The 26384-nt window shown below is 36.6% G+C and overlaps 3 protein-coding genes across 3 annotated transcripts; all 3 read left to right on the plus strand.

Annotated features, from left to right (window-relative positions):
• Window positions 1-2110: 2110 nt before the first annotated feature.
• Window positions 2111-6963, plus strand: LOC146668156 (uncharacterized). Its single transcript, XM_085408607.1, has 4 exons — window positions 2111-2882; window positions 5564-5707; window positions 5935-5996; window positions 6407-6963. The coding sequence occupies exons 1-4, from the start codon at window positions 2492-2494 to the stop codon at window positions 6467-6469; spliced, it is 660 nt and encodes a 219-aa protein (XP_085264733.1). The 5' UTR covers window positions 2111-2491; the 3' UTR covers window positions 6470-6963.
• Window positions 6964-16331: 9368 nt separating this feature from the next.
• LOC146668157 (uncharacterized) lies at window positions 16332-20238 on the plus strand. The gene is made up of 5 exons (XM_085408608.1): window positions 16332-16388; window positions 16530-16916; window positions 17512-17658; window positions 17877-17923; window positions 19393-20238. Exons 1-5 carry the CDS (start codon window positions 16352-16354, stop codon window positions 19507-19509), a joined length of 735 nt encoding a protein of 244 aa, XP_085264734.1. The 5' UTR covers window positions 16332-16351; the 3' UTR covers window positions 19510-20238.
• A 1054-nt stretch (window positions 20239-21292) lies between these two features.
• On the plus strand, window positions 21293-26167 carry LOC146668158 (uncharacterized). Its single transcript, XM_085408828.1, has 4 exons — window positions 21293-21395; window positions 23016-23408; window positions 24322-24437; window positions 26048-26167. The coding sequence occupies exons 1-4, from the start codon at window positions 21293-21295 to the stop codon at window positions 26165-26167; spliced, it is 732 nt and encodes a 243-aa protein (XP_085264954.1).
• The last annotated feature ends 217 nt before the right edge of the window (window positions 26168-26384 follow it).

Raw genomic sequence — 26384 nt, forward strand, 5'->3', positions numbered from 1 at the left:
GGTATTTCAAATTATAGTTTAGTTGATTTTCATATGTCCATTGTTGGTGTTGAGAAATGCCCACTGAAACAGTGGTTTTCACTCGATCAGGTTTTAACCCTTCCCCCTTTGATCGGTGGGAGTGACAGATAAACACAACTCATGAACACAGCCGCAGGGCCAGGAGTGCCAAATGAATTAAATAAATACATCAATAAATAAGTAAATGTGTCAATAACTAATGTTACGAAATCAGTTTTACCCCGTTTCTTTTATTCGTCGAAACTTCCAGAGATGCCACCGGAACTCAGTAGTCATTTCACAAAACCTTTATTCATCTTTATTCATCTTCATTTAAGCATGCACTTCTAGAAGGGAAGACGAGGCTGGTGTGTCCCTCTGCAAAAAATCTTCACTCCTTTGTCTGTGAAACACAGTTTTGTAGGGGCGAGCCTATCATAAAACCCCCCACGGTGTGCTGCAAACTCTGTCTGTGTTTATGTGCACGAGCACATGAATGCCTACATGTGCGCATTCCCACGTGTCTATGTGAGTGCTCGTGTGTGACTGTGTACGCATACCTGTGTGTATGTGTGTGCACATGAGTGAGTGTGCGTGTGGATGTGTGTGCATGACAGTTAAAACACTGTGGGTGTAGGTGACTCCCTAGGTCATAAAACCCATCTCCCTTCCAGACCACAGTTATCCAGTTACAAATGTTGAGACCCACACCCAAACATTCTCTGGGGAATTTCCACTCAGCATTAACTCCTCTCTGTTTTACTTTCACAGTTCAAGTGGGGGATATTATATTGAGGGCAGTGTCAGTATCTCTACAATAGTTCTACATTCTATGATAACACATTTCTAAACTCTAAAATAAGCTAAACATTCCTACACTAACTAATTAAAGCTATTTAAAGTGCGTGTTCTCAACGATATGGTCTGCAATTTGTTGCAATCCACTTGGCACTGTGTGAGTCAATATCTCCGAGGTAGCCTTACTGAGTCCCCGGTGCTCCGTGAGTGGTTTGTCCTTACCTTTGTGCATAATACTTTACGTCAGTCGACTGCTCCATTTTGTTATTTTTTTAATACTCAAATTTCCCATTGAGAGGGCCAATGTGCATTTATCATCTTCCAAATTGAGTTGATTGGTTCAGCTGTCCGTCACTACCAGATCAACTGCCCATTTGCACATGTGCGAAGGTAACTCTACTTGGACAAACTGCCTGAAATGCGTTGACAGAAACATTTCAGGGATATTTTGAGTTATTCTGCACTCGAGATGCGTTAATAGCGTTACATTTTTTTTATCGCATTAATCGTGATGACGGCTTAATTAGGAAGTAGTTTTTGTACCAGCACTTTCAAGATTACCTTTTTTATTTTTCCAAGAAATGATATTTGAAAGAAGTTGTAAACATTTTCCTTGTGTCCTTAAAGTCAAGATTGACCATCATACAGGCTCTGTCTCATGCTGCAGAATGACAGAGATCATCCAGTGTAGTGTTATTCAAAGAAACGTAATCAACACCAAGTGAATTACAGCAGCATCAAGAAACCTCAGCATTACTTTTCATACTGCAGTGTTTTGAAGGGTATTTTGATTCAGGCACCGCCCAAGTTATTCACACTGCCCATAGTGCCCTGATATTCCTATCTTGCATAGATAATATCAATCAAAGGCTTATGCACTGGTCATTATTGCTGCCAAATTTTAACACTGAGTTTACTGCCTAAAGGGAACCAATAACATAGTGATAGACACTCTGTTTCAGGGAGGCTCTTAAAGCAAAAATGTAATATTCATTTTTTCATCCTGTTTGTGCTCTCCAGCTTTGCTAATGTGGAAAAATTTCCCTTATTTATAACCCAATAGAGAGCAACTTCTTCAGATTTCATTGATATAAAACATGGTTAAATAATATTCTTGCATGACCAGAAAGTTTAGGTTTGTATAAATATTTAAAATGCATTTATAAATTGATTTCAATAAAAGTTTTCAATAAAGGGTAAGGCTTATTCATTTTATTTTATAGGTTGTGTGTGTTTTGTTGTTTTCTTTCTTTCTTTTGTTTTTGTTTTGTTTTTTCATTTTCTTTGTTTTTGGAAAATTAGCTTTCAGGTTACCATCATAACTTCACTTAGTTTTGCACCTATAGAAAACAACCACGAAGAAATGTTCCATTCAGCAGGCCAATCACAACTCACATTTCCTTTAACGGAAAATGTTCATGTGTCATGACATCTGTTAATAGGACGTGTTGCTGTCTTCTAACTCCAAGTTATCGTCATTAGACATGGACGGGGTGCATGCATTTCTGGTTGTTCTTTTCGGTAAATCGTCTAAACATTTTGAAGATATCCATTTTGGTCCCATTTTAACAATGAACATTTTTTCATTCTGAATTTTTTTTTTTAAAATGTGCATATGTGAACATTTTTTTGTTTCTATCTTCCAGGAGCTTTATCTTCGAGTCAAGATCTGAGAAATGAATCAGTGATAGAGATGAGAGTGAGACCAGGAGAAAACATCACTCTCTACTGTGATTGTAAATCATCAGTTGGAGTATACATAGTGTGGTACAGGAATTGTTCTCATGAGAAGCAGCCTTCCCTGGTATTAAAAACCTGGCTGGATCGGAGATATCATGTCCCACACTCAGATTATGAGTCTACTTTCTTCCATCTCATGAATCCATTTCCTGATTTTCATCTGGAAAAGAACAACTTCTCTCAGTCATATGACCTGCTGATCACAAACATCACTGAGACTGATGAAGGCCTTTACTACTGTGGAACTGAAGAGCTCAAGGTTAAGGATGAAGAGAAAATTATCCAAAGATATGTGCGCACATATAGTAATATCACAACAAAGATCCTGCTTCATAAGGATTCTGGTGAGTCTTGCATTATCTGTGCACTGTTTTTAGCCCTTTGAAAAACTAACCACAGTAAGAAGATATGATCCTACATTATGATGCATTTTAAAATGGACAGTTTGATTGTTTAGTAGATAGTAGGTGAATGATTATGATGATTTGCATGCCACCAGAATAAATTTAAAATGAAACAAGAAAGATGCAATTTTTTTTTATTTTTTGACAAACGGAGTTGTAAATGAAATGCAAATTTTTTGTGTTTTCTTTGTGGTGTTTTAACACTTTCCGTCCCTCAGAATGCTTTGCTTGGCCTTAAATAAAGCTGTCTTAAGCTTTTGCCAGTAAGCAAACTGCATTCTAAACTGAAATCAAGTCAATGACGTGGCCGTTACTAAATATTTTATTTATTTATTTATTCATTTTACTTCTTTAAAACAAGCTAGATGCTGTTACAGCACATTCTGGGTTATCCTCTATAATATCAACTACATCTGTAAAAGGCCCTCATCTTTGTGGCTAAAAGATGAGCCTGGTGTCAGAATGTAGGTAAAAATGAGAACATTTATACTGTACAACTTCGTCTGAAGTTTTAAAGCACATATCTTGCAAGGTTATATGATCTTTTGTACTCTAATTTCTACTTTGTTATGATAATTCATAGACAATTAGTTTTACTATTGAAACTATCATATATAGTAATGTTCAATGCTGGCATTAGAGCAATAGAATAAAAAATAAACTTGAGCTTCAGATTTTGAGATTACTTAAAAACTGTTTTTCTTGCAACTTTGGTTGCAATTTTTTAGAGGAGCTAATATGTTTATTTCGAACATAAAAATTTTATATCACTTGCTCCTATATTTAAAAGTTGTATTTTGTGTTGTGATTCACTGTCCACAACCTAAATAGCATTTGGCTTAATCTGAGCTGAAAGCAGTTGAGATTTTGGTGAGGTCTGATGCAAAAATTCACAGAGGGTTCCTGCATTTGTTTGGATTTTCACTCATTCACACAGGGTCAAAATTATATGTACAGGTTCAAATATGTACAGTGGTGGCTGTGACACATTAAAAAATAACACATTACTGTAATCACATTATATTTTCCAGTAACATTTTACTGTACAAATTCAATAATGCAGCACATTACAGTTACAATTATGTTGTCACTTGCGTTACAAAGGTTCATTCATTTGCTGTGCGGCAGAAACCATTTGCACATTGTTAAAATCAGGTGATTTCAGTTCATGTCTGAGAGGAGAAAATTGGTGGAGCAGTACAGCAATACAGCTTTTGAGGAGTGGACATTAATTACATTTTAATTGTACAAAAGGACACAAGCACGATGGTCAAGCGGAAACAGCTTCCAGGACAGAAACAACCACATTATACTGCTAACACAACATTAACTCTTTGCAAGCATCTACATACACAACATGCTAACACAAAGCTAGACAAGAACTGAGAGAAATTTTAAAGCTGAGAACAAACTGACTGATCTTCAACAGGGACAAAAAACAGTGATGAGCATTGAGGCTAATAGTCACCATTTCTACCTGTTCATGTTTCTAAAGTAGAATGACTGTGTCGATCATTTTCAAGTTTCTTTGAGCTGGTTTTAATCTTTGCTTTGTGTTGTCAGGTTAGTGTTCCTATCTAAAAACTGAAAGAAATATTGTACGTGTGTCCCCATTAAGATCGAGATTTGTGTTGGTACATGGGGCTGTAGCCTACATTAGCTGGTTATTATCAAACGATGTGTTTCAGGTCATTTTATGGAGTAATGACTAACTTAATGTAACATATGAGTAGTGTAACAAATAATTTTTCCTGGCAAGTAATTATGCAAAGCATAGCATTACTTTTAAGTAAAGTAACAAGTAATGTATTAAAAAGAGGTTCTGAAGGTTCTACAATGTCTTTGAACCCGATAAAGTCAAGGCATATTAATGTCTCATTAGTGATCACAACTGACTACATTTGGTAGTTTCTTTTTGCAAACATAACAATTTGTACAATAATTATAACCATAATAATTTATTTGTTAGCAATCTTTGGATTGACCAAACTCAGAACAATGGGAAAGTCCAAGGAACTAAGTGAAGACCTAAGAAAGAGAATTGTATAAGTTGGGAAGGTCTCTTGGAGACCTTTCTAAATGACTGTAGAGTCCAAGATTATCAGTTGAGACAATTATAAATAAGTGCAACTTATTTGGATGTTGCCATTTTGCCAAGGAAGAAGACCCAGACAAACCCTGAAATAAGAGGAATCTGGTTAAGATGTTCAGGGGCAATTCAGTGCTCAAACATGCCATGAACTGAAAACTCCTCAAATGCCAGCATCACTTCCCACAGTGAATTGAGTTTTACATTGCCATGGACTGAGAGGGTGTTGACCAGTAAAGAAGTCCCTGCTCCAAAATCGACATCTTCAAGCTCGACTGACATATGCAGCTGCCTATGATGAGTTTATGTGAACCACAACTGTAGAAAGTATATCCCTCTACACGTCAGAATCATTAGGTTTATGTGACATATTCACAAACAGAACTGGACAGTGTGCACTATTTCTTACATGTGATGCCATATGCATGGATCAAGAATTTTAATTGTTTCATTCCAGAGTTTCAAAATTGTCACAGTTTCTTGTATCATCAGTCTACACAATGAGCTAACCTCGATAACTTCTGTTTTTCAGGTTCAAGTGAGAACCGCTGTTTTACAGCTTCAAGTGAGCCCCATCATGAAACTTGTTGGATGCTACTTTATTCCTTGTGTCCAGCTTTTGCTGTTATCTCATCACTTCTCTCTTCTCTTTTGATTTATTACTGTCAGAAGACAAGTAAGTCCTCAACGTTTAATTTGTCTACCAAATTATTTTTCATCTCTTTATTTCCGTGCTCATTTTGCCATCATGATTAAATTAAGTTTTTGTCTCTAAAATTGAAATATTTTCACTTTCTCTATAATTCTGATATTATAATTTTACTATGATTTTTCCTTTGATCTGGTTATAGTTGTTTTCTTTTGGTGTACTGAATTATAATAACACTATGTTAATTTCTATAGCTAAGACACCTCAGGATGATGAGAAAAGATACAGCAAAAGAGTAGAGAAAAGATGGAATGAGGTAATTAAGAACTTTCATCAGTCTTTATATGTACTGATATTTAATATTTATAATACCGTATTTTCTGCACTATAAGGCGCACTTAAAATCCTAATTTTCTCAAAAATCGACAGTGCGCCTTATAATCCGGTGCGCCTTATGTATGAATTCTTCTTCATCTGTTAATTAGCATTAGATTTTTTAACATGAGCGCATATGGATGTATCATGTCTATCCCCATTCTTTTAATGATATATGCTACTCAAGCAGAATGTGTCTATTTTAAAAATTGTTTTAAAATCATTTTTAACTAGTACTCACTATTAAGTTTTCTTAACTAAATAAAAAAAACTATTTTGAAATTTCATGAACTAATTGATTGTAATAGCAGTGATAATTCTAAATAACAAATGTCGTATTGTTTTTTTTAGGATGAAGACTTATGTTTAACACAAGTGTTGTTCTGGGCTCAGGATGGATATAAACATCAATAAACAAGATGAAGAAAACAGTGGGAATTTTCCACATTTTCACAGAAAAATTAAAATCCCAGTGTATTACTTAATAGTTGTGACTTGCCAGTCTTATTGTCATGGTCCGGAGTCTGGTGATTCCATGTTTGTGTTTTTTGATTATTAATATTCTTTAGTTAGTTTCTGGTTTTCTTTAATGATTTTAAGATCTTAGGTTTTGTCATTGTGCCTCTCTTGTGTCTCACGTCTTGTCAAGTTATGTTTTCATGTTTGTGCTTCTCATGGTTTTCTTGTCAAGTCTGTTTCTCCATGCCTGACTTGTCTTTCCTATTTTACTTTGATAGTCTTGTGTCCTGTGTTCAGTGTTTTGAGTTCTGATTCCCCCTTGTCTCATTATGACAGATTAGTCCCAATTGTGTTTCCCTCCTGTTTCCCATTCCCTCATTACTCCCTTGTGTATTTAAACCATGTGTTTTCTTCTGTCCTTTGTTGTGTTGAACACCCTCATTGCTGTGTGTCTCCTCTGTGCACCTGACAATTCCTAGTTTTCTGCTCTTGGTTTGTTTTCTAGTTTTGAGTTTCTTGTTTCTAGTTCCCAGTTAGTCTTTGTATTAGATGTCTGAGTTATCCCCAGCAAATAAAGCTGCCATTTTGAGTTCAAACTTTTGCTTGAGTCCTGTGTTTGGGTCCTCATCCTGCCTGCCACACAGCCGCACGTGACGGCTTTGCAGTTTTAGCTTCTATCTTCTTTTTTGCTGCTTTTCATTTCAATGAATTGTGAAGTGGCAGCACGGTGGCACAGTGGTTAGCACTGTTGCCGCACAGCAAGAAGGTCCTGAGTTCAATTCCACCATCAGGCCGGGGTCTTTCTGTGAGGAGTTTGCATGTTCTCCCCGTGTTTGCGTGGGTTCTCTCCGGGTACTCCAGCTTCCTCCCACTGTCCAAAGACATGCACTTAGTGGGGATAGGTTAATTGGTTAATCCAAATTGCCCATAGGTGTGAATGTGCGAGTGAATGTGAGTGCGAATGGTTGTCTGTCCCTGTGTGTTGGCCCTGCGACTGCAACCTGTCCAGGGTGTACCCCGCCTCTCGCCCTATGACAGCTGGGATAGGCTCCAGCACCCCCCGCGAACCTGAAAAGGATAAGCGGATGCGAATGGATGGATGGATGGATGAATTGTGAAGTGTTAAAAAAATAGTTGTAGTTGTTAATGTTCACACATCCAGAAACTATAATATAGTCTGTTTTTTTTATTGTATACTCTTGCATATTGATTGTAATGGACTGCAGTACTTAATATTTGGGGAAAAAACCTTTACAAATTACAAAAAAATGTCTGCCTGTCAGATAAGTATTTTTCTGGTCAGAATATGTATTAATGAAATGTCATTACAAAATAAATTTTCTTTGTCGTCCATTGTTTTCTTTCTTTGTATGTTTTTTTTTTTTTTTTTTGTCTTTTAAACCTCAGGGGACTCTCATGTTTCCTCAAATCCTCTCACCGAGGTTTCCTAGACTGTTTCTCTACAACAGGTTGCTTTTCTGCAACTCTGGGCAGCCTAGGCAGAGTCCTGCCACTACACAAATAATATAATGGATTGCATTTATATAGTGCTTTTCAGGACCCCTCAAAGCGCTTTACAATACCACTATTCATTCACTCACACATTCACACACTGGTGAAGGCAGACTGACAGAGGCGAGGCTGCCATATTGCGCCATCGGCCCCTCTGGCCATCACCAGTAGGCGGTAGGTGAAGTGTCTTGCCCAAGGACACAACGACCGAGACTGTCCAAGCCAGGGCTCAAACCGGCAACCTTCCGATTACAAAACGAACACCCAACTCTTAAGCCACGATCACCCACTGTATACACACACACAGATACCAAAAGAGGAGAGGCAGAAAACTATAAGGTGGAGTGAAAAAAAAAAGGAAATTGGCAGGTCCACATGGATATCAAAACATCTTTCTTCATTACTAGTTATGTAATTCATTTACTCAAATTGAATTGTTATTGCAACTATACAATAAAATTAGCATATTTTAAAGATGAAAAATCAATACTTTTCCTTAACAAAACTTGCAACTTTGGTCCCAAAGTTTGTGGTTATGAGGTTAAGAATGTAGATTGACCAGTAACTCGACAGTATCATTACTAAGCTCAGCTCTCTTTACCACAACAGACAGGACACTTTCTGTATCACTGTTAACACTGCACCAATCAGTCTGTTAATTTCCTGATCAGCTCTCCTTTGAAATATGAACAAGACCCAATAATACTTAAACTCCACAATTTGTTCCTGACCCACATTAGGTACTCCACCTTTTACTGGCTGAGAAGCATAGCATGGATGTGCTAATTCTCCTCCCAACAAGTTCACACTGATCTTCTAACCCCACCACGTACACACTGGGGTTGATGCATCAAATTGTGTGACTAAAGCCAAATGCTACCTTATCAAAGTTGGTTGCCTGTCCACTTTATGTAGTCTGGCAGTTACACTGCATGTTTCCCATCCAACATTAGTTTAACTATTTAGACACTGCTGGTACCACCACTTAACACTTACAATCTATTTTCAAAATATCTGATATTTCTACCCTGATTTTGGTAACATAAATCCACAGTGTTTAACATGATATACATTTACATCTCATTCTTTTCTCTTGTTGATTTCTTCTTGTGCGTATTTCAAACAGCTACATTACATTCACTTTCATGTCACAAGATAATAGAGCTCACAAACCACAACCATTTTGTATGTGAGCAGCAGGCTTACAGCAAAACCACAGAAACAAACAACCCAAACAACGAATACAACAGACCAGTGGTGGTGGTCCAATGCATTTGTGCACCCCTCTTTTTTTCAGTCTTCATTCTTTATTTTTAGAAGCCACATGCATATGATGCCGAAAACACACACAAAACTGATTTCTGAGCAGAGGGATGCAGTCAGTTGTTTCAAATACAGATATTTGGTGCGCCTGTTTGCTGCTGCTGCTCATACACAACACAAAGGGGAGGGAGTGGGCTGCTTCCCATGCACATTTAATTCATAATGTTGTAAATCCAAGCCCATTATGTATTAATTACAGTGGGATGCAAAAGTTTGGGCAACCTTGTTAATAGTCATTATTTTCTTATATAAATCGTTGGCTGTTACAATAAAAAATGTCAGTTAAATATATCATATAGGAAATAATGTTAGGGAAAATATTCTAAAACACTTCTTCAGTAAAGACTCAGAGAAGAGAAACACACAGAACTTCTTGCTAGCAAGGGCAGCCTCCAGACTGAGACTCGCACTAAGAAACTGCCCCAATCTTTATTTATACTTCAGTAGGTGTGTGTGTGTGTGTGTGTGTGTGTGTGTGTGTGTGTGTGTGTGTGTGTGTGTGTGTGTGTGTGTGTGTGTGTCCTGCTGATCAAAGGGTCATGAGAGCACAAAAGGTACATCCTTGGTCAGGAAAGGGGGTAGTCTCCCCCACCCTAGATAACATGGTGAGGAAGTCCAGCAGTTCATCTATATGTAAAGAAGCACTTAAACTAAAACAGACATAGCTACGTTAATCCTGCCGTAAAACAATAAAACAAGGTATGAGCTCTCATGCTCCCAGACGTGGGGGTGCATTCCTGGGATGCACCCCAAGCCTGCAGCCTGTTAGAGATCACACACAATTAATTATATGCCTCTAAGTATACATGGTTGAATATTTTCTAATACAAATAACTACATGCAGTATTCTACCATATGCAAACTTATATCACTAAAAGATTATACTGACTACTAAATACAATTTTCCATTGACAGATACACACAGTGATATTTGAGAAGTGAAATGAAGTTTATTGGATTTACAGAAAGTGTGCAATAATTGTTTAAACAAAATCAGGCAGGTGCATAAATTTGGGCACAACAAAAAAAGAAATGAAATCAGTATTTAGTAGATCCGCCTTTTGCAGAAATTACAGCCTCTAAACGCTTCCTGTAGGTTTCAATGAGAGTCTGGATTGTGGTTGAAGGTATTTTGGGCCATTCCTCTTTACAAAACATCTCCAGTTCATTCAGGTTTGATGGCTTCCGAGCATGGACAGCTCTCTTTAACTCACACCACAGGTTTTCAATAATATTCAGGTCTGGGCTGAGATGGCCATTCCAGAACGTTGTACTTGTTCCTCTGCATGAATGCCTTAGTGGATTTTGAGCAGTGTTTTTGGGGCGTTGTCTTGTTGAAAGATCCAGCCCCGGTGCAGCTTCAGCTTTGTCACTGATTCCTGGACATTGGTCTCCAGAATTTGCTGATACTGAATGGAATCCATGTATCCCCCAACTTTGACAAGATTCCCAGTCCCTGCACTGGCCACACAGCCCCACAGCATGATGGAACCACCACCATATTTTACTGTAGGTAGCAGATGTTTTTCTTGGAATGCTGTGTTCTTTTTCCTCCATGCATAACGCCCCTTGTTGTGCCCAGATAACTCAATCTTAGTTTCATCAGTCCACAGCACCTTATTCCAGAATGATGCTGGCTTGTCCAAATGTGCTTTAGTATACCTCAAGAGGCTCTGTTTGTGCTGTAGGCGGAGAAAAGGCTTCCTCTGCATCACTCTCACGTACAGCATTTCCTTGTGTAAAGTGCACCGAATGTTTGAACGATGCACAGTGACTCCATCTGCTGCAAGATGATGTTGTAGGTCTTTGGTGCTGGTCTGTGGGTTGACTCTGACTGTTCTCACCATTCGTCACTTCTGTCTATCCGAGATTTTTCTTGGTCTGCCACTTTGAGCCTTAACTTGAACTGAGCCTGTGGTCTTCCATTTTCTCAATATGTTCCTAACTGTGGAAACAGACAGCTTGAATCTCTGAGACAGCTTTCTGTATCCTTCCCCTAAACCATAATGGTGAACAATCTTTGTCTTCAGGTCATTTGAGATTTGTTTTGAGACCCCCATGTTGCTACTCTTCAGAGAAAATTAAAAGAGGAGGGAAACTTAAAATTGACCCCCTTAAATACTCTTTCTCATGATTGGATTCACCTGTGTATGTAAGTCAGGGGTCACTGAGCTTACCAAGCTATTTGAGTTCCAATAATTAGTTCTAAAGGTTTTGGAATCAATAAAATGACAACAGTGCCCAAATTTATGCACCTGCCTGATTTTGTTTAAACAATTATTGCACAATTTCTGTAAATCAGAAATCTAATGTGTTCTCAGCTTGTTATACTTCTAGACAAAGGGGAGTAGCAATTTTAATACATAAAAATTTTAATTTCACAGTACTCGATACAGTTATAGATGCAGAGGGCAGATTCTTAATCATTAAAATATCTATACTTGATAAAAAGCTATGTATTGTAAGTGTATATGGTCCAAATGTTGATGATCCCTCATTTTTTCATGTTTTTTTCAGTGCACTCTCTGAACACTTAGATGGCACACTTGTTCTTGGAGGCGACCTCAACCTTGGATTAAATGAAGAAATGGATAGGCTCAATACAGCAGGAACTCAGCGTAATTGGCAGTCCACAAATATAATCAAACGGTATATGAGCGACTTTGGTCTTTGTGATGCATGGCGCTCCCTTCACCCCACCAGTAAGGAATATACTTTTTTCTCACATGTTCATCACTCCTACTCTCGTCTGGATTATTTTTTGGTCGGCAGCTCACTGCTGAGCGACATTTCAGACACTGAGATTCACCCTATAGCTGTCAGCGATCATGCTCCTGTATCTTTAACACTAATGCACAAGAATAACACTACGCCAGGTAAAAACTGGAGATTGAATACATCACTGCTTAAAGATGAAGACTTTATTAAATATTTTTAAAAAGGAATGGACTCTATATTTATACTTTAATGACACTCCCGGAACATCAGCTTCTGTTCTATGAGAAGCAGGGAAAGCTGTGATGAGAGGTAAAATAATTTCTTTCTCATCACATGAAAAGAAAGAAGAAAACAAAAATATTCAGGAATTAGAAAAAACCATCAAATCCCTTTAAGAAGCCTACATGTCACACCAAGATCAGGAAACATTGAGCACAATACGCAAAACAAAACTAGAATGAAATGAGATAATTAATAAAAAATTAAAAAAAATTCTTAGTACAAAGACTACGCTTACAAAATTATGAACATGGTAATAAATCTGGTCAATTTCTAACGAACCAGCTAAAAATAAATAAAGCAAAAACAACTATATGTGCTGTTCAAGATTTATCTGGGAACACATGATATGACCCGGAAAAAATAAACAACATTTTCAGGGATTTCTATAAAACTTAGTATTTGTCAATATAAAATTGTACTTAGTAGTCAGTATAAGCTTTTAATGATATAAGTTTGCATATGATAGAATACTGCATGATGACCTTTTTATGACTTAGTCTGTTGTCCACTACAAGACTTGTTTTATAAATTCTTTCTCACAGCAATAATAGCTGAACAAGCTGTTATTATTTCACTCCTGCCAGGAAGAGGAGAGCTGGACACTCTTATCTGCACTCCCTAACAAGAAGAGGGGCCACGTCCTTCAGAATCACACACACACACACACACACATACACACACATACGCACTAACATTCCTCTGTCTATGAATAGACGTATTCACTGTTGTATTATTTTTGTATATAAATAAAGACAAGTGCAGCAACAGAGCGCACATCACAGGGCCCCCACTCTGGTGTGAGCGTTCTGTGATCGCCCTTGCAAGTAAAAGCTGCAGCGTCTGTGTGTGTCTTCACTCTTAGACTCTCAGCTGAAGAAATGTCATTTAGAATAAATCTCTTGACATTTATTCACCACAAATAAACCCATCTAAAAACGAAACTGATCAGTTTTTGAACAACATAACGCTTCCAAAATTATTAGACACTCAAGCAATGGCACTGGATTCACCACTGACGCCAGGTGAACTCCAGGAAGCCTTGATAAGTGTGCCCAATAATAAAGCTCCAGGTCCAGACGGCTTTCCTGCAGAATTCTACAAAGAATTGTAATTAATTCATTAATTCATCCTGACCAAACTGGTTTCATAAAAGGTAGGCACTCATCAACAAATACACGTAGATTACTTAATTTGATAGACTACTCATACAGTAAAAACATCGAAACTACAATATTTTCTTTAGATTCAGAAAAAGCGTTTGACGGAGTTAACTGGAAATTTCTATTTGCAACTTTACACAAATGTGGTTTTGGTGGACGGGGCTATACAATTCCCCAACAGCTTGTGTCAAAACAATAGTGATGTGTCGGTTGCAAACGAAATGGCTCTTAGAGCCGGGTCTTTGACATGAACGACGCGAGCCGGCTCCTTATCGCGAGCCATGGTTTGTTTTTTTTCTTTCTCTCACCCTCTCTCTCGCACTTTTTTCCCACTTCACTCCGCATGCGAGCCTTGTGCTTTGTGCTGGGCAGAGGGGGGAGGGGCGGTAGTTACACTCTCAGTAGCACAGGAACAGAACAGGAGGGAGAGAGAGAGAAAGAGAGCCAGGGACAACAACGTCACATTAGAAAGGTATAGTAATCATCCACAACTATTTTCAATTGCGGATGATAAAGGATTCAGAAAGTTTATTCATGCAGGTCCATATGACAGAGAATATGAATCTTCTTTTTGTTTTCATATTTTAATTTATATTTAATTGTGTTGTGGTTTGCAGCATTTTGTGTTATTTCATTTTAAAAGGAAAAAGCTAAAAATTTAAATAGTTGAAAGTTGAACTGTGACTAGTTGGTTTTTGTGTTATATGATTTATTTATTACATGTTATGTGGAGTGAATAAATAAAAGTATATTTATGGTGGCCCCTAGAGACAAAACACGTAAAAACTTCAAAACACGTACAAACCCTGAAGCACGTACAAACTCCAAAACACGTAAAAACTCCAAAGCAAGTACAAAACACAACAGAAGTGCTCCAGGATGCTAGGCCCAGTGTTGAGCTTTTGTTACCTAGAGGCTACACAAGCCAGCAAGTACCAACGACCGGATTTGGTGTGTGGTAGTAACAGGTAAATGAAAAATTTTTTTAATTTTTTGAATATATATATGAGTGCTTGTGTATAAATACACAAACAATACACATATGCTTTCAATCTTGTAATATAAGTGATCTAGGTAGCTCTGCTTTGGAAGTTCAGTTAACGCTAGAAATGTGTTTTGGAGTTTGTATGTGCTTTGTCTCTAGGGGCCACTGTATATATTTATATATAAACATATATAAATAAAACCACTTTTTTTTACATTAGTAATTCCTTTTGTGCATAATTTTATATTATTGTTAATAATAAATTAATTAAAGCAACAAAACAACCTGAAGAGCTGGTTCTTTTTAGTGATCCGAGCCGAAAGAGCCGGAAATCCCATCACTACAAAACAAATGACCAGGCATCCCTGTCTGTCTCCTGAGGGGCACCAGGCAGGGATGCCCACTCTCCCCTTGACTGTTTGCAATTTTTATTGAACCACTAGCAGCAGCAATTAGACAGAATACAGTAATTAAGGGCATAAAATGCAAGAACGTGGAACATAAAATCAGCCTTTATGCGGATGATGTGTTACTTTTAAATAAAGTAGAAGGCGATCTGGCTAGATGCAAAGGTCTAACCATATCACTCATGGGAAGGGTTGCCACTATAAAAATGATGGTCTTACTAAAAATAAATTATTTATTTTCAATGATCCCAACTAAATCTCCTGGGTTTTATGTGGCTCCCCACACCCTCTAGCAGATCATTACATGAAGGAACCTTTTAAATACAAGCGCGCTCATACTCACAAGTGTGCTCACAGACACAAACTCACAGACACAAACTACACCCTTTTTGGCTCCTACCTCAAAGCACACTATGCGCTATCGATTCTACGTGCTGCACAATAATATTCAATATTTAGTATTTACTGTTATATTCACATAGATCATCGCGATGATGTTGTTTATTATATTGCTCTCTCTTTTTGCTTTTTTTCTCTTTTTCTTTCTTAGCAGGTGATCCAGGTGATTGATATATGTATTTTTTGTCTGTTTGTTTTGTTGGTTTTTGCCCTTTATCACCGTTCCTCTTCTCCGCTGTTTTTCTTTCCCTCTTTCTTTCTCCCTTTTCTTTCGCCCAGTCATGTCTGTCCCATGTGTAGCAAGTGAAAATAAAATAAAATAAACAATAAAAGCAAAGGTGAATCAAATAGACCAATATGGCAAGGCTGGGATGGTCCATTTGGTAAAGTAAATCCATTGGGCATCTTTCTTTGCCTTTAGACAATAATTCTGATGGCAAAAGAACCAATCGGGACAGGCGGGGGGGGGGGGGAATTAAAAAATAAATAAATAAATAAAAGGTAGACTGCAACATCAGCAGAATACTTTCATGAAAGCTACAGCCCAAAATAATGCAACACTGAAAGCTAGCTTTGTTGTGGCTGGAGAAATGGCCCAAGTTTCAAGTATTTCGTGGAGGGTGCATTTTTTAGGTGCTGCATGCCAAAGGTGAGCAGGTAAGTCCCAAACACTACACTTGCTACATTCTTTTTGAAAGCTATAAATTTACAGTTGTGTATTTTTTCATAATACACATCAGACAATTGAAGTGTGAAACTGTCAAGACTGCAAAAAACACAACCGAGGGTAACGCTATGTTCCTAGTAACTTAATACAGAGACGTTTTTGACTGACACTCTACTTAAGTATCATCTGGAAAAAAAACTTTGCTCTTGATGTCTAGACAGTCACAAAACATCACACCAATAGAAAACAACCACAGAATGAAAGGTTTCATTCAACTAGCCAATCATGACTTGCATTTCCTTAAATGGAAAAGTTTGTGCAGGCAACACCCAAGAGTCAAGAAAGATGCCAGTTTTAGTGTCTTTTTGCTGCAAGTCATCAAACATGGAGAGGCTTAACACCCTTCTTGTCCTTCTTTTAGGTAATACTTTAGTACTTTTAATAAACTATTTATTATACTGATTCTATTTGGCAATCTACATTCACTTCTGTACTCAACAGCTACAAGCATTTAGTATGATAAAAAACACTGCCGACATTTGCTGTTGTGTTTGTATTTCAGGACATCGTTGGATTTTTGGATCAGTAGTGAATGTGACAGTGGGATCAGGAGAAAACATTACTCTGTACTGTGACTGTAAAATATTGACTGATGAAATTATTATGTGGTACAGAAACTGTACACATGAAAATCAGCCTCCTCTTGTTCTAGAAAAAGAAAAGGATCCATTCAAACCCACCAGTGGCCGTGCAACTCTAGTGAATTTGCTACCTCGCTTCCATTTTGTAGAAAACCAGTCCTCTAGTTCCTATGATCTACTGATCATGAATACTTCTGATTCTGATGAGGGCCTCTATTACTGTGGAACTGAGCGGTCACAATCAGTTGGTGGAAATAAACACAAATATATTTACGGATATAGCAATGCTACAACACGGATCCGATTCAGTAAGTACTCTTCTATTCTTCAATTTTTTTTTAAATAATACCTTTGCCTATGACAAATAAGAGAGTGTGCTCTTGTATTTAGTGGAAATTATATTCGATGGTGCAACATAACCCTCTTGAGGTTGCACCGAGCTTAAACTACATATACAGTAATAGAATATGTATATAAATATGGTTTATTTGAACAAGTTGAAAGTCAAAAGCAAAACGACTTGTGCTAGACAATAAAATGAAGGAGGCTAGAAGGAAAAATGCCGATGCTAATGTGATTATTTTATTATTTTTGCTATTTTAATTTTAAAAAGCCATCAAATACTAAAATTTTAAATACATTTTATACACATGTGCAGGTTAAATACCCCACGGATAGCTGCACTGCTGTGCATTGTGCACATAATGGCAATGTTGACTCATTATTAGCAAAGAAGAGCTTTTTATGAAAAACACCTTTGTGGTATAAAAGCAGAAAAAAATGGTTGCTATGTGTTTAATCTCTTTAAATAGCTGTTATCTGGTACTGATGTATGAGATTTGTGTAAAAGAGAAGTATAAAAATATACACAGAGCTAACTGAAACAGTTTGTGAACAATTTAGAGGCCAGTGAACAAATTTCAACTGATCACCCAACTCTACAAGACTGCAGCATATGTTGGAAGCTGCTGTTCATCCTGTGTCCAACTTTTGCTGTTCTGTCCTCTCTACTTATCTCCCTTCTTGTTCATCGCCTCTGCCAGAAAACAGGTAAATACTAAATGAAGTAGTTTTATTCACTGGATCCTTTACTTAATTCCATGACTTAGTTTTGTGATTGGTTCTATATGCAATATCAATTTTTTTTTCTGAAGTCTAAAAGGACTTTTAATTACACAATAAAGCTTCACATACAATTGCTACTAAAGTCATTTGTAATGTTAGATGTTATTGTTTAATAATGTTGTATTCCTTTTTGTGGCTAAAAGATGATCAGCCCAGATTTCAAACCAGTGGGCAAACAAGAAGGAATCAGGTAAATTACATCAGTATCAAATTTGATTTTTATATGTGTATTGTTTTAGATTATTTTTTTAGTCACTTTCATAATTCATTCCCTCTCAATTTTTTCTTTCCCTAAACAAACCAAATGTACAGGGTGGGCCATTTATATGGATACACCGTAATAACATGGGAATGGTTGGTGATATTAAAGTCCAAACAAAGAGAAACTTGTAAATAACTCATGAAAGAATAAAGCTACGTTGAAACCAAGCACACCATTGTTTTTCTTGTGACATTACCAATAAGTTTGATGTGTCACATGGCCCTCTTCCTATTGAAAAAACAAAAGTTGTATCCAAGATGGCCGACTTCTAAATGGCCGCCATGGTCACCACCCATCTTGAGGAGTTTGCCCCCTCACATATAATAATGTGCCACAAACAGGACTTTAATATCACCAACCATTCCCATTTTATTACGGTGTATCCATATAAATGGCCCACCCTGTAGAATGTCTGCAGTGAGTTATATGTATATGCAATATATGCAGACTTTGTATCTCTGATAATTACTCATCATAAACAGCATTCTATGTATTTTCTGCAGCAACAATCGCAAATAATAATTTGACATTATATTAACTTCTGTACCTACTTACCTATACATCATACCCTGTGTAGACATTAAAAAAAATCTTCCCTGGTATAGTGCCATGAAATTAGACTGTGAGCAACAAAATCCAGCAATGATACATAAATACTTATATACACACATAAGATGTGAACTACAGTGAATAATTTTAGGTGGTTAAGATTACTTTAAAGCTACCTGCTAGAAATGGTAGCCAAGTACTCACTGAGGAAGGAGGGAGGAGATTATTAAGCATAACAGAAAAGTACAGCTGTCTGGGTTAGGGTTAGGGTCGTCAGCATAGCAATGATAGGAATGTGACACAGGGGTAACTTATAAACTGAGCACAGAAGCGATCTAAGGATTGAGCCTTGAGGGACCACATCTATACAGGGTGGTTTATATTAATAACATACAGCTATTTATTTAAATTTGGTAATGTCTATCAAATCAGTATGAATAGCATTTGAGAGCAGTGTCAGAGATGCCAACCCAGTTTTATAATCTGTCAATCAAAATAGCATGACTATTGGTGAAAAACTGTGCACCTGAGTCAAATGGAATATTTGACTTTATCCAAACTCAAAAGAATATTGTCAGTAATTTTTAGTAATATTGTTTCAGTGTTTTCAGTACCCAGATTGGAATTTATTAAATATTGTTTTCCTTAACCGATCCAAGAGAAAGAGCGATAGAAGAGTGATCTCAAGATTTTTTTAAATGATGGGATCTAGCGAGGGTTTTGTTATTAAAAGGGAAAATGCTGGTTGTTACAAACGTGAGGCTTCACCTTCGTAATTCTGACCAGAAAAATGTGAGTGAGTGCTAAGCATCTGATTATGACTGTAAACAACAAATGTCCCCTCACAGGATGAAGATGTGTTTTATGCTACAGTGGAAACCCGTCAAGCAGCACACAAATCAAAGAAGATAACCTATAGTTCTGACATCTGCACCTATTCTGCTATCAACACCTCTGGCATATAGATTTAACAGTATTTCATGTTGTGAATTTGTCAGCATTCTTAGCTTTACCACAAGAATTGACAAGCGCTGGCCTTTTGCCGTTATGGAGAAGTTACCTCACTGAAAGATGAAGCAACTTGATTATTTGCAACATTGCAATAGGCCTGTGCTCAGAAACGGCCCTAACCAATCTGGCGCCCTAGGCAAGATTTTAGGTGGCGCCCCCCTACATCAGCAGTGTAGTGTAATGTTGTAACAAATAATATTTCTATTAAATAAGCTTTACTTTGCATTTTAATTAACGTGGGATTATTTTTTGTATTTAGAAATAATAGTACCAACTTTTTTTTTTTTCAACATTTGTGGCACTGGCGTGGCGCCCCCTGATGGACGGCGCCCTTAGCATTTGCCTATACGGCCTATGCCACGGGCCGGCCCTGCCTGTGCTGCTGGAGTGTTTCTTCTTAACTAAACTTTTTTTCACTCTCTGTGTTTGTACTTTGCATTTAGTCGTTTGTTATTATTAATCTTTTTTCCTGTCTTCCTCACCTTGTATCCTACTGGTTGTGCCAGATTGCTCCCCATCCCTGAACCTGGTTCTGCTGGAGCTTTTTCCCTGTTAGGGGAATTTCGCCTGCCTACATTAGTGCTTGCTCATTGAAGGTGATCTGATTTTTTTGTGTTTTCTCTGCATTATAGAAGCGTCTTTACCTTACAATGTAAAGTGCCCTGAGGTGACAGTTGTTTTGTTTGGCACCATGTAAATAAATTTGAATTGAATACTAAAATGTGATTTTATTTGTGATGTGACACTGTTTGCAGTGTCTGTTGTTTTGTGGTATAATTAGTAGTATAAGTAATAAACATGAAAAGGAACACGTACATGAAATATATGCTACACTTAAGAATTTTTTGTTCTTATTTATAACAAAATTCCTTCTGTCAGTTGGTGCAGGGTCTTTGGCACTCTGTATCAAGCATTTCTTAGCATTAAAATCATGAACTAACTACACAAGATAGTAATTATATATACATTTTGCTATATATATATTTTTTTCTTTTTTTAATTGTTAATATTGTATTATTAATAATATTTGAAATTAAGTTCGACAAAGACCTCAGCCATCATGAAATGTAGTCTGTGTGATCATTAAGCTATACAGGAATTCCACACCGACATGAGTATCAGTTACCTGACAAACAGATCCACTTGTGGCTACAAACAAAAACTAGGCTCATGAAAATCACTTTCTTCAAGAGTTAACTATTATCCAAGCATGAAGCCTTGAATGCTTATACAGAAAAAACAGACATTAGACCTAATGAGGTTGCACTTCCCTCTGAATGAGTCTCATTTACAGTGTTTCTTTCATCACTAATTAGTTGACTAATGTTCATGAATTGACAACAAAAACATTTTCAATTGGTAATTGGATTTGTAAAAGCTTTCAACACAGAAACAAAAATATTACTGCAGAACTTAGTCATTTCTGCAGTAACCTTGGGCATTTTAACATGAGACTTTACAACACACAGGCCCCAGAGTTTTTGAGAATTAACACATACATACTAAAATACCTCCTGTTGTATAACATATTTAAACACCAGGTATAGATATATTGCATCTTATGTAATGGTTAGCACTGTTTGCAATATAAGCTCTGTTCTTTTTTTTTTCTTCTTTTTTTTGACAAACTACTGATGTCATAGCTGTCGGAGTCAGAGGCTTACATGGATTGCTGTTTTCGGTTGCCTGCTTGAAATCATCTTGTATAAAAGTTACTGTAGCATTGCACGTTGTGCCATGGGTTCCCCAGTTTCACACATTGTGGCCAACTTGTACATGGAAGATGTGGAAAAGAAGGCTCTGTTATCCTACCCTGAAAAACCACTGGTCATTGGTTCAGGTATGTGGATGACACCTGGGTGAAAATCAAATCGCAGGACATACCGCAATTCACTAATCACATTAACTCGGTGAACCAGCACGTCAAATTCACCAGAGAGGCTATGAAAAGTGGCAGGTTAGCCTTCTGAGACTATGAGATTTCTATAAGTAATGGGGGTCATCTAGTCTATCCTGTCCTAGCCTATCGGTCTATTTACACCTACAAGCCACTCTTTCAGTAATGACAATGTGCACATCCTGCACAACGAGGAATGCTGGTTTGAGCATAGAACAAGGGGATCACTTATCTGCAAAACGAATGAGTTGAGTAGAGGACCTAAGGTTACTTGTTTCACCATTTTACAATGCTTTGACTGCATCCATTCCCCAACTCTCTATGAATGGTATTCATGGCCACTGATCAATTGTCATTAATCAGTAGTCTTTGATCAGTGGTTGTTGATTAGTGGTCATGACAATTTGCATATTACTGATCATGAAACTGACCTCACGGCCCATTGTTCATTCAGTGGTGAAGTTGTTCATTCAGTGGTAGTTTCAGTCATTGTGCAAATGCACTGTTTACAACAAAGGCTGTGGAAACCTGCAGTCAGCTGAGACTGAAGAAGCCACTTGGATGAGTGACAAAACATTTCTTCCATGAAAACACTATTTGCAGATGAAAAGAATGAACTATTTGGGATTTCCTTACCTGGATGATTGAGCATGCATCAAACCATATTTAGAGGAGTGGCTGAGCTTCAGTCAATGTTGGATCATTAAATGTCCAATATTCAGTAAAATCCTGGTTCATGAGTAAAGGTTTGTCTTAGCAACCCTTGGTAGAAACTTACCTTTCATTCTCCTTTCTGTTTAGGAAAACTGTGGAGCAATTTTGGAGAGAGAGCATTGGCCTTTGCACATAATCGCTCTTGGGAGATGAATTACTGGGAGCTGGGATTATCACTGCTCAATGAAATCACATGTCATTGATTGATTTCTGCTTTTCCCTAGTGGAAAAACTGACAATTTGTCATGTTGTATTTGTTCTATTTTTAATTTTGTGTTGCTTTTAAATCTGTAATTGTACTATGAATTGGTAAAAGATTTTGTGAGTCATGTCATTGAGCAGTGCTAAACAAATATATTTTGCTTGCTCTTTCCTAGACTGAATATTGGGTGGATTAATCTTATTGTTGATCAGCATCAGGAATTTAAAAGATGTTTGCATGTTTTCTTTGCCAATTTGTTATCAGACTGTTCATGCTCTAACGGTTAAGACTGAAAAGTACATATCTGACACACTGTCATCTTGAACACAAAAAAAATTGTATACTGTTACAACAGTAACGTCAACAGAAAACAACCACAGAACAAAAGGTTCCACTCAACGAGCCAATCACAGCAAGCATTACCTTTAATGGAAAAGTCTGCGCAGACCATGACATTCAAGAGTCAGGCAAGCTTTAGTGTCTTTTTACTGCAGATCATCATCAAACATGGATAGACTTCACGTTGTTCTTGTCCTGCTTTTAGGTATTAAACAATACATTATTTAATTGATTATATTTACAATCAAAATAAAATTTTGTATTTAACAGTTAAAAGCATTTGGCATGGTTTTGTGTTTGTATTTCAGGAGGTCATTTGATTTCTGGATCAGTGGTGGATTTGACAGTGACAACAGGACAGAACGTCACTCTGAATTGTGACTGTGAAGCATTATCTGAGGAATATATTGTGTGGTACAGAAATTGTACCCATGAAAATCAGCCTCCTCTTGTTCTGAAACTAAAAGAAGATGCATGGAAAAAAATCAGTGACCGAGCAATTTCAGTGAATTCTCTATTACGCTTCCACTTTATAAAGAATCAGTCCTCTGGATCCTATGATCTGCTGATCATGAATATTTCTGATTCTGATGAGGGCCTCTATTACTGTGGAACTGAAAAGGAACAGTGGGCAGATGCCACAGACGTTCAGGTCAGATATGACCACAGATATGCCAGTATCGCAACAAGAATCTTAATCAGTAAGTACTCATCTGATTTTTTTTTCAATGATCTAAAGGAATATATCCATGACTTAGCAATTAACATTATAGGGAAGTGTTCTCAGGTATTCAGTAGAGAATTATTTATTTATTAATGATGAAGTGACAAATGACCATTATAAAGTCAAATTCGGTATATTTAAGTGAGTTCAACCATACACTATTATGTCAGAGTAATATATCTGATTGCTCAGTAGTTTTCTTTTTCAAAGAGAACAACAGGGTGACCAATATAAAGCAAACTATCTGTATCTTAACAGAAAATAACAGTCAGGATCGTTTTCAGAAAGCATTTTTATAAAGGACAAAAGTGAAGTTAATAATACAATACAATACAATACAGTTTTATTTATATTGCACATTTAAAAACCCGAAGGCACACCAAAGTGCTTCACAATAATACAGAAAACCAACATAAATCAAGTCAACTTGCTCTTGATTTTCAATTTTTTACTGTAAGGGAAGAGTAATATACCATGATTGATCAATATGGTTATTTTTTCAAAGAAACCCACAGTGTGACCAAAAAAAAGGAAACCAAATTTGTATCTTAAAAAGTAACACTCAGATGAACAGAATCAACCTTTTGGTAACTATTTGGCAATTTTTATTTTAAAAATCCCTTAATATTAAAATGTTAAACACATGTTGCGTATATATCCAATTGATTACTCTGCAAATAGGACATACTGTGCAGTGTTTACACAATGGCTAAGTTAGATCGTTATTACAGAAAAAAGAATTGTTTACAAGCAGACAAATATTTTTTTATTGACATGGCATAATTCTTTTGAAACTAGACTGACAGGGTACTAATGTTTGAGTTTTGTGTAAAAGAGAAGTATCATAAATATACTCATACCTAACTGAAACATGTTTGTGAACAATTAAGATGCCAGTGATACAACTTCAACCCATGAGAGGACTCCACAGGTTGAAGATTGCACCATGTGTTGGAAACTGCTCTTTGTCCTGTGTCCAACTTTTGCCGTTCTCCCCTCTCTTCTTGTCTCGCTTCTTGTCCATCACTATTGCCAGAAAACAGGTAATTACTATAAATTGTACTTGTATTCAATTAGTCCATCATCAGTTCACTACATCACTGAGGTTTTTGATATACTCAGTTTACAATCTCAAATTATTGATCAAAATCTAAGAGTATTTTTAATCCCATAGTAATGTTGGATGTTGTTGCCTAATGATGTTGTATAATAATTTCTGTGGCTGAAAGTTTATCACCAAAGACCTGAAACCAGCAAGCAAACAAGAAGAAATCAGGTAAATTACATTCATATTCAATTTCTGTAATAGCACAGATAATTTTTTCATAATTATTTCTCTTTTTTTTTTTATTCTACATATGGCATTTGTAATGGCAGCAATCTACTTGGCAATTGTGCTTGATGACACACTAGTATGTAAAATTTATTGTGAATTCTCTTTAACAAGAACTAATCATGAACAGTGTCCTATCCATTTCCTTCAATGGTAACCCAAACCAATGACTTCATTTCCTTTTTGACTGACATATATTTATTATTTAATCAATACTATTAATGATAGTGATTAAAAAAAACTTTATTTGTACTTTTAGTCCTTTAAAACATACACACAGTTAAAAAGTGCTTCGCAGTTTGGATACAATAACATATTAAATATAAGTGATCATGTCCCACTGTACAAATATATATTCAAATACATTGTCTTACATTAATTCTGACATAAATAATTCTATACACATATTAGATGTGAACTATAAAGAAAAATAATGGGTAAAAGATTAAGTAAAAGCTAATCTATAAAAAAAATCGCAATGAAGTTTTCACTGAGATTGGAGAAGCTATCAAGGTTGTTAGGCTTAACAAAAAAGTACAGCTTTGTATCACTAGCATAGCAATGATAGGAGATGGCTTTGCAGCTAATAATTACATATCCCATGGGTAACATATAAACTGAGAACAAAACTGGTCCACGGATTTAGCTTTGCGTGACCCCTCATACAAGGGGCACAGGAGAGGACAAATTGGGATTTATATTAATTTTATGTCAGATGAATATGATGAGAACCAAATAATAATAGAGCCAGAGATGCCCACTCTGTTCCAAATCTGTCAATCAGACTAGCTCAATTATTGGTGAAAAAGTGTTCAGACAAAAAGGAAATTTACCTTTTACCAAGTTATACAATACAATACAACTTTATTTATAGAGCAAATTTAAAAACAAACGGTGTGCTTCACATAAAAGACAGAAAATAAGACATAAATTTTTTTTTAAATATCACAGAGAAGTGATGTGTTTCTGTCAATAACTAAATTGGGATTTAGCAAGTATCCCATGTCGCTCAACCAGTCAAAGTAACTGATGAGCAATGACTTTCTCAAAAAAAAATTCAAATGAATGGAAGTTTGGAAATGTAATTATCTAACACTGTGGGCGCTAACAAAGTTTCTGTTTTTTTAACAATATGTAATACACTAGCTCTTTTTATTTTGAGGCTTAAAATTCTGGTTGCCAGATTTAAATGTCAATATAAAGACTTAAAGAACATTATCACTGTCAAGCATTGGAGCATTTGGCTACTGTCCTGACTGTAAATAACAAATGTCCGTTCACAGGATGAAGATGTCTTTTATGCTACAGTGGAAACCAGTCAAGCAACACAGAAATCAAAGAAGAAGATAATGCATAGTTCTGATTTCTGTACCTATTCTGCTATCAACACCTCTAGGGTCTAGATTTAACTTTGTTTCATTCAATTATGCATAATGAATTATGTTTGTTAAACCAACTTTAATAATCCGCAAGGATTGACAGTAGGTCCTTTGCTTTTCCCCTCATCTATAAATGAGTGAAAACTGTAGTGACCTGACTGTATGCACATAGCCTAAACCACAATCTCCTCGCTGTCCTGTTTAGGCATCATATCAGAATCTCTAGGTGCCAGTACTAGAT

The sequence above is a fragment of the Rhamphochromis longiceps genome, linkage group LG6 (assembly GCF_057381845.1).
Source record: "Rhamphochromis longiceps isolate RC_006_pf linkage group LG6, R_longiceps_female_GT1.1, whole genome shotgun sequence".
NCBI lineage: Eukaryota > Metazoa > Chordata > Actinopteri > Cichliformes > Cichlidae > Rhamphochromis > Rhamphochromis longiceps.

Excerpts from the sequence above, each read along its gene's own strand:
- LOC146668156 (XM_085408607.1), top strand. The coding sequence starts at position 2,492 with ATGAGAGTGAGACCAGGAGAAAACATCACTCTCTACTGTGATTGTAAA. Across the intron at positions 2,883-5,563 it reads CCTGCTTCATAAGGATTCTG|GTTCAAGTGAGAACCGCTGT; the intron begins GTGAGTCTTGCA and ends TCTGTTTTTCAG. Across the intron at positions 5,997-6,406 it reads TAGAGAAAAGATGGAATGAG|GATGAAGACTTATGTTTAAC; the intron begins GTAATTAAGAAC and ends TGTTTTTTTTAG.
- LOC146668157 (XM_085408608.1), top strand. The coding sequence starts at position 16,352 with ATGGAGAGGCTTAACACCCTTCTTGTCCTTCTTTTAG. Across the intron at positions 16,917-17,511 it reads TACAACACGGATCCGATTCA|AGGCCAGTGAACAAATTTCA; the intron begins GTAAGTACTCTT and ends TGAACAATTTAG. Across the intron at positions 17,659-17,876 it reads TCGCCTCTGCCAGAAAACAG|ATGATCAGCCCAGATTTCAA; the intron begins GTAAATACTAAA and ends TGTGGCTAAAAG.
- LOC146668158 (XM_085408828.1), top strand. The coding sequence starts at position 21,293 with ATGGGTTCCCCAGTTTCACACATTGTGGCCAACTTGTACATGGAAGAT. Across the intron at positions 23,409-24,321 it reads CGCAACAAGAATCTTAATCA|ATGCCAGTGATACAACTTCA; the intron begins GTAAGTACTCAT and ends TGAACAATTAAG. Across the intron at positions 24,438-26,047 it reads CCGTTCTCCCCTCTCTTCTT|GATGAAGATGTCTTTTATGC; the intron begins GTCTCGCTTCTT and ends GTCCGTTCACAG.